Below are 9,063 nucleotides of genomic sequence, written 5' to 3'. Positions count from 1 at the left end.
TTACATTTAACTTTGATTTAACTTTTTATAGGCTGTTACTTTAGTAACCATAAGGAACAAGATTTTGATCATTTAATCTTCCTCATAGCTTTACAACAAACCCTATGAGAGAAAGTACCATATCAAAGACTAATACAAAGTGCACTATAGGTGGATATTCCACGCTACTTGACCCTTTACACAAGGCAAATTGGGAACAAAAGGAAACCCATAATTTCATCAACCTCGTTTAATTAGGGACAGCTTCTCCAACAATAAATACATATAGATAATCATAAAAATCCTAAACAAAAAAATCTATACAATTTTTTTTTTTAAATCTTGAAACCCCAACCACACAGATAGATTTACCTTGAGGAAACTGGGTTTAGAGCTCTAGCAAACCCATTCATAGCTCCATAACCTTTTGAACTGAACCCCAAGCAACCAAGTAAACCTTGCCTATAAGGCAAGAAAGTCTTTTTCCTCATCTCCTCAGCTTGAGCTCTATTAGCTGTGTAATGCAATTCATGTGGTGAAGGTGGCACACGCCTTTTACCAATTCCATTGGCAAACCTTCCTGCTGATTTCTTAGATGAAGCTTGTGCACTTCCTTTAGTATTAGCCGAAGTACTATTCAGTTTGCTATCCTTATCTTTTGGAAGTACTGGTTGGTTTGCTGATTTCTTTTCCTTTGTGGGAACAAAAGAGATAGTAGACCAGAACTTGTTGTTGCTTCTTCCTTCACTCTTACTCCTAAGAAAATCTTTCAAGAAAACCCATCTCTTTGAGCTTCTTCCAGCTGAAGAAGATCTTGAAGATGAAGCTGAAACTGAAGGAGTAGTAGCCTCTGAACAATCAATCTTCTCTCTCTCATCACTCTCTTCCACTTCCAAACCATCACCATCTTTGTTCTTTATAGTTGCATCTCTGTCTTCATTTTCTGACCACTCAAACCCTGTGTTTCTGAGTGGTGACATAGATCTAGTTCTTCTACGCAAAGACTTATCACGTAGCCTTAGATCTCTGCCTCTCACACCATCATCATCTTCTTCAGCGTCAAGATCCAACAATGGAGCTAAAACCTGAGGCTGCTCTAAGTGTGTGGAGAGCTTCATGGGTCTGATCTGACCATTCAAGAATAACTCATCAGCTGAGCTCATAGACCCAGTTCCACCATACCCACTTGAACCAAACCTTGCTGAGAACTCAAAATCATCCATTGATGAAGAAGACTGAGCTGAAGTTGGTGTCTTTGATGCTGACAAAGCTGAGCTGAGTGCAAAGTAGTGCATTGGGCTTGCTGGGGCACTATAAAAGAACCCACTTATCACAGGGCCATCACGCCCTGGACTAGAGGGTGCACTTACATATGGAGTGGAACAAGTGCTATCAAAGTCTTCAAAACTGAGTTTGGGTTCTTGGGTTTCATCGTTTGTTGCATTGGTGGGGTTTGGAGGGTCTGAGTTTGGGTCAAAGTTTGAGTCTTGGCCATTATTGTTGTGGTTGAGACTATGGAGATCCATTGTTGTGTTCTGTGGAGAAGGAGGAGAAGAAGAGAAAGCTGGGTGTGAGAGAGAGAGAGAGAGAGAGAAATAGAAGAGTGTGTGAGTGCAACTGCATATGCTATTGTTTGTTGTTAAGTTCTGGGTTTTCATTTCTTTTTCAATCGGTGCAATTTGTCTTGTCATGTCCGTACCAGATTTTTCAAGTGAAAATACGGAAGTATCCTTTTCTATGTTTTTCGTTTTCTAGATTAGCGTTTTACTATCAACCCTATAAAACAAAAAGTAATTTGGTTTTATTGCCATAATGAAAAAAAAAATAAATAAATAAAAAGAAGGAGGAGAGCGATTTCGCGAGAGTGACCAGTTAAAAAAGTTCCAATCCACCTAAAGCACGCACAGGGGCTAAAGCCTTTTACCATTTGAGAAGAAAAAAAAAAGGTAAAAAAAGTTGAGTTTTACACTTAATTACTACCAAAACAGTTTTATGGCAAGAATGGGATTTCACTATAATGGCCAAGCAAGTTTCAATCCACTATTTCCTTTTGATAATCAAGTTTCGATCCACTAAAGTACACAGGGAAGCTAAGCTATTACCATTTGAGATGAAGATTACCTGACCTACAAAAGATATATGAAAATATACTTTTGGCCTTGCCACATGTGAAAGGGGATTAAAAGAAGTAAAAGATTTGTGGTTGTACACTTACATCAGAGTAGTTGTTTATGCCTTTATGGTTTGTTTACAATAAAAATAATGTTAAAGATAATTTTATGTGAATTTGTCGCCTTAATAGTAGTAAAATTTGTTGTACATATTACTCCAATGGATGATTTATTAGAAAATTAATTAAGGTAAATTGCCCAAAAAAAATTAATTAGGGAAAACTAATTCTTGTTTATAGGTAAGGATGTTAATGGGGCAGAACAAGATCATGGGTATATTGTTTTATTCCCTCTTTGGGTAGGGAAAAATCTAAAAAAGATTGGAATAAAGTAGAACTAAGGTGAGATGGAATTGGTTAGAAGTATTTATCACTTTTAATGAGGTGATTCCTACATTAATAATGAAAGAGTAATGAGGAGAACAATTGTGACAATAATGAGAGAGGGAGAGGTGAGTGTTTTGGGGATAATAATAATGAACAAAGTTTCTCTCCAAACTAATTTAGAGAGAAACCCTACAAACTCATAATTTATCTATATATTGAGTGTAAATTTTGAAAATCTAACCGTTAAATTGCATGTTCTTATTACATTCTTAATGCTTACAAAATTTCAAAAAGATCAAAGATCAATTGCGATGTCATCAAATAAATGTTATAATTTCAAGTTTTTATGATCTAAAATTGTATATAAAAAATAAGTTAATTGATAAAATAGTAAATAACATCCAATTTGAACGAAATTTGATACATATGTTAAGAACATAAGGAACATAAAATTCAACGGTTAAATTTTCAAAATTCATACCCAAAAAAGAAATATATGAAAAGTTTGAAGAGTTTCTCTCTAAATTAATTTGAAGAGAAACTTTGTTCATAATAAAATATAAATAAGGGAAAAAGTATATACACACTTAGAATAAGACAAAGTAAAAAGAGGGGAGGTAAGAAAGAGCAAAACTTGTCCATATTTCATATCTTCTTTGAGATGAAAAATCCCACAAGCAGCAAGTCTAGAGGGACGAGTCAATTTTGTCATACCTATACATGGAGTCAACTTCTAGTGTATATACCTCGGAAGGAAAACTAATTCTTGTTTATGGGGTTATTAGGATAATTATGTTTTCTTTTTCTTTTTTATGATAATGATGATTATGTTTTCATAATTAAGATTGAGCAACTTGTAGTATATCTCATTATAGTGAACAACTTGTAACTATTGATAAAACAATTTCATTTCATCAAAGTCAAGAACTTCAAACCTTTATACAATTAAGGAAAGAAACAACTTTGTCATTTTGTTTTTACAAGAATCACTCACATGACACATCCCCCCACTGACGGATAGTAATGTACTGTGATCTGTGAGTGAATGAATGGCTTTGTAGTCAACCACAAACCGCACAGATAAAAATTCTTTCCTATGGGTAATAACTAAAGGGGGGGTGGGGTCTATATGGGAAATTGGATTGTTTCAACTTTCAAGTTGTAGGCTTTGTTAATTGTATTAGCATTAGAATGTGACCTAAAAAGAATTAAAAGTGGTGTCATTGAGAGAAGAGTAGGGATCGAAGTGGGAAAACGCAAAAGGACCCAATTGGATATTTGGGTATAAAAAAATCACAGCAGAGGGTGGCATGTTCATTTCCCTAAATTTTATTTTTGTTGTGATCCTCTGTGATGTCACCCCACCATTCTTTCTCTGCACACCTTTCTCATTTCTCAAATTTCACTTTCATTTTCATGCTCTCATGTCTCCCACATGAAATGTACAAACTTCATTAATGCCATGGCCGGTTGATTTGCCTCGAGATTTGTGTAGATAGACCATTACACATGTGAGGCTTGCCATATACATACAATGTGCGTTTTGAAATTTGAAGGGTGGAACTAGTTTCAGCAAAAAAAAAAAAAAAGAAGAACTAGTACTACTATCAGCATTTAATTGCACTAATAATAGATTGTGTGTATTATGCTAACCTGAAAAATAAATACCTCTATAAAGATCTACCATTATCGATTTCTCTGCTACAATCTTTTAATTTTGGAGAGTTTTATTTCTTCTCGAATTAAATTTCTGAGTGATCTAGTTTGAATAATTTCAAATGAAACATTTAATGTTTTGGGGCTATGGTGAATATAATTCAAAATCTATGGAGCAGTTTGATTTGCTAGGTTTTGAAAGGAGCATGCAAAGTGTCCAGAAGAATTTATTATCATAGGACTACTTGAATCTTGCTTGAAACAATTTCTTTTTTAAATGTCTCTCAAACCTTTTTTTTTTTTTTAAAGTAATAATTAGTGGATTCAATGAATAAGGGCAAATGGGCAATAACAAATGCATAAATTTTCTAACTGTTTATGTAAATTGTTATGATTCAAAGAATAATTAACGGTAATATCAAATGCACAAAATTCTCGCATGCAAGTCCTAGATTTGCTCGCAAAATGAAACGATTTCATTCGGGGATTGACATTCATTTGTCAAAAATTATAACTTTATCAAAAACATAATATTTTTATAATAACAATACAAGTAATTTGTTATGATTGATATATGATAAAAGTAGCATAAAATAAAGTTGGTATGAAAATAGGAACCAATAATTTTTCACTTTAACAATTAAAAAATATTTTACAAAAATTGTCTCCATCGTAAATTTTCTGTTTCATAAAAGGTGTGCTGTTTCAAAAAAGGTGTTAAAGTCCGAAATTTAAGTAGGGGAAAAACAATTTCTATGTAAATTCAACCAAGGCCCTAGGTAATAGGTACACCTTGGAAGCAAGTGGTTGTAGCTCTCTTTCATAGGATCCTAACTTTGGGGCAGCTGCTACGAGGCTGCGAGGTTCTGCATCTATACCCTCCTCTCTAATTAATTAATTTTTTTGGTAATAAAATAATTAATTAATTAATCATTGTAACAATAATCTAATTAATTAAACAATTGATTAATCAGAATAAAGATAGCATACTATTCTGTAGACATTATAGAATGCAGAGTCTCTTTTCAGTTTTCCCTATACCCAAGAAAGAAGAATATTGGTGTTAGCCATACTTTGCTTGGTAGGGAAGAGACTGAGTCAGCCTATTGAATTCTGACATTTGGCTAAACTTACTGATACATAGGCCTTTCAACATGTGCATTTTTTGTCCCCACCCTAATAGTATAAAAGTGAAAATAGTATTGAATTTGGGACCAGCATGTTGCAGTTTATAGAGTGTGAGGCCCTCAAACAAAGAAATCAGGTAAGCTAGAGTAACTGTTATCAAAAAAAAAAAAAAGGTAAGCTAGATTAACATGTATCCTTGGGCCAATACACTCAGACCCCCTTGAATCATAAAGAGAAATGAGGTTAGGTTGATCCCTTTTGGTTATGCTAAGTTAATGTATGTCTTTACAGCATTTATTAATGTAATATTTTAATAAAGTTTTAATAGTATTATCTTTATGTAAAATAAAAATAAAAAAATGGTAAAAGAAAAGTTACTTACTTTTTCTTTTTCTAATAAAAAATTTCTAAACATATTCTTTAAACCAATTCAGGTATATGTGATTCTGTTAACTTTTCCCAATTATAAATACTTAAAAAGAAAAGAAAATTTTAGTCTTAAAAATTGAGATCTCACCAAGAAATTGAGGTTAGGTTGATCCCTTTTGGTTATGCTAAGTTAATGTATGTCTTTACAGCATTTATTAATGTAATATTTTAATAAAGTTTTAATAGTATTATCTTTATGTAAAATAAAAATAAAAAAATGGTAAAAGAAAAGTTACTTACTTTTTCTTTTTCTAATAAAAAATTTCTAAACATATTCTTTAAACCAATTCAGGTATATGTGATTCTGTTAACTTTTCCCAATTATAAATACTTAAAAAGAAAAGAAAATTTTAGTCTTAAAAATTGAGATCTCACCAAGAAATCCCAAGAAACTTTGTAACTAATAAGAGTTTTATAGTTTAATTAGCACCTCCTTATATACAAAGTATTTAAGAATTTTATTTTTTATTTTTTTATTTTAGAGAGGTTCAACTTATGACGTCTGCTCCTAATAATAGTTCTTTATCATCAGACTAAGACACCAATCAATTTTTTATGTAGACAGTAATTGAATTCCAAATCTCTTATTAACTTTACCAGTTAAACTAACTAGAACCCATAAAATGTTTAAGAGTTTAAGTGAAAAAAGGTTCAAATTATGTATATCGTTAATATAAAAAATAAAATCTTAATTGTAAAACATACTTTTTATCTTTCACACTAAATCATTTGAAAATGGAAAGGATGCATGTTCATTAATCATTATTTTAGGACTATGAATTTTTTTAATAAAGACGCTTTTTCTCAAGACAAATAATTCTTTTTTTTTTGCTCGGCTAGTATAACAAGCAAGTTTATAATGCAATATTTTCTCAGTAACGAAACTCAACTATCAATTATATATCTGTGTGGATCTTTATCCACAATTAATTGTCTTTTCATTTTGTAGGTTTTTTCTTTTTTGGGATAAATTTTCATTTTGTAGATGATTTAGTATAAATGGATTCATTAAAAAAAAAAATTAAAAATATAGTGTCATTTTTTTCTTTTCTTTTTTTCTTATTTTCCAATTGTCCCTATTAATCAAGATTCAAGAATCTTAAAAAATAAAATAAAAAGTTAGATGTGATGCAATCAGTGGAACCACTAGTGAGAAATAAACTGATATAAAATTTGGTGGGGAGAAAAGAAAGTGAAAAACTTAAGGAGGAAACCACGTGATATGTTCCTAGATTTGTCTTTCATACTAGGCCATGTGAGGTGGGTTGACATTGTTCATCATTAACACATTGAACACACGGTTTGCTTTCCCATCAACAAGCATACCAAACGAATGTTAAACACTTAAACTTGTCCTATAAATGCAACAAAAAACCATGTGCTTTTTTTGCTTTCCCATCAACAAGCATACCAAACGAATGTTAAACACTTAAACTTGTCCTATAAATGCAACAAAAAACCATGTGCTTTTTTTTATATTGCCTAGTCAATGATTTGGTACTAGAAGAAATCTTTAGGCTAGGTGTTTGTTAATGTACTTTTGAAGCTATTGGTTAATAGGCTTATAAGCTCATGATCATGACCAATAAGAATAAACTAAATGCTTCCAATGTGTTCCCAATAGAATGTTAATCTTATATACTCCATTAAAAAAAATGATAGACCTTCTTAGGTTATGTAATTTCTATTCCTTGGTAATTAGTGATTAGGTTTACATTCTTATTCCTAGTAGGTTATGCTAGTGGTCTCCTTCTAAAATATAATAATGGTAAGAACACAAAAATGTTCATAATCTTTTTCTACAATAATTAATGTGGTAAGTTTTTTTTTTTAATGCATTGATAGTTGGGGATAGTAGAATTTAAATTCTTGAATCTTTATCAGAAAAACTAAAAAGTGCTAATTGGGCTACAAGTTCTTATAAAAAAAAAACAAACAAACACACACATACAAAGAATATAGAATGATATTCTAATACAAAGACACACCATACCACAAGCTTCTGGCCAAATACGACAAATTATAATTAAAGTAACATCATTATAATTAAAGTAACCTTTGTAGGGATAAGGGCCCAAATGATATGTTGGGTCTTAGGTCTTAGCCAAGAGCATAGTACTTCGAGAACAAATGAATGGTGTTAAATGGGTCAAGTTTAGAATCTAATGAGCAAGATACGAATGGAAGAGTGGTCTGAGGAGAAATGTCTCCTTGGATAGACTAATCATAGCTCTAATATGTATCCTAAGGTTCAAGGTAACCTTCCAAGAAACTCTAGTAATAAGGACATATATCTCGAGTGTACCAGAAGGATGGGAGCTCAGAAATATCTAAGAGAAAGTTGCTATTATCGCATTGAATGTACTGCAGCTACTTTTTTGGCCGCATTTATGTGGAGAAAACCCTTGAACAGTACTGCTTTGGCTACCACAACTCACAGAAAGCCAAAAAGGGTGTCTGATGGGATAGACACTCAAATAAGGACTCAAACGATCAACAAGTGTATGATCAAGATGGTCCAAGAGGTTCTATATAATGTAAGAGACCCTCCATGAGGGAGGGATTAGAAAATCAGGAAAGAAACACTATAGCAATCTAGAACCAGACTTGTAATCAAATTTCGAAATCAATATATAGGAATTAGTTTCCTTGGACTCTACCGATGACGTTTTTCCTTGGTGAAAGTTTGTTATTTTTTTTTTTTTTGGTTATCAAGATCTGTTTATTTGTTGCTTCATTCATTAAAACCTAGTTTTTCAATCTATTTTCTACAAATTTATTGTTTTGGACTTTTTGGGCCTAAATTCATATACTTTTTGGACTAGAAGTTCAAATCTAGTCCTTACAACCTCATTTTTACAGTCTATTATTAAAATAACTTTTGTTAACACTGGCCAAATGTCCCAACTCAACAATAATTGTGAGAGAGATTCTTAATTGTTTTTGAATTTTTACTTTTTAGACTTATTGATTAAAATAAACATGACCATGATTTTGGTTTGAAAATTGGAAATTCTTTTCTTATCGAGCCCCACCTAATCTTAAGCCGGCCGAAGAAGCGAGATTGCCAGATTGGTCCATTAAGCGTCCAAAGAAATAAGTGGACCTTTTTTTTTTTTCCTGAAGTAGGTAAAGAAAGCTATGACAAATACTGTTCTCTCTATAACAAGGACCTGGAAAAAGTTGTATACTTTCTAAACAATTATTGCATGAAACATTGGAAGACAGTGCTTTGGCAACCACACAAACACCAGGGTAGATAAGATAAGCATAAAGTCCTGTTCTCTATAACATTGGTAGGCACTGGTGAAGCTCATAATCAAATTCTAATAAGTCACTATTACCAAAGGACAGCCAGTGGCCCTATAGACATG

General features: G+C 32.2%; 1 protein-coding gene across 1 annotated transcript; it reads right to left on the bottom strand.

Annotated features, from left to right (window-relative positions):
• Positions 1-1,624, bottom strand: LOC112005615 (uncharacterized). Its single transcript, XM_024037905.2, has one exon. The coding sequence runs from the start codon at positions 1,503-1,505 to the stop codon at positions 348-350; it is 1,158 nt and encodes a 385-aa protein (XP_023893673.2). The 5' UTR covers positions 1,506-1,624; the 3' UTR covers positions 1-347.
• Positions 1,625-9,063: the final 7,439 nt, after the last annotated feature.

This window comes from Quercus suber, unplaced genomic scaffold (genome assembly GCF_002906115.3).
Source record: "Quercus suber isolate HL8 unplaced genomic scaffold, Cork oak 2.0 scaffold_148, whole genome shotgun sequence".
NCBI lineage: Eukaryota > Viridiplantae > Streptophyta > Magnoliopsida > Fagales > Fagaceae > Quercus > Quercus suber.
The sequence above is the reverse complement of the archived record's forward strand: the minus strand, read 5'-3'. Positions and strand labels throughout refer to the sequence as shown.

What these genes read in the sequence shown, in the direction of transcription:
- LOC112005615 (XM_024037905.2), bottom strand. Translation starts at nt 1,505, where the DNA reads ATGGATCTCCATAGTCTCAACCACAACAATAATGGCCAAGACTCAAAC.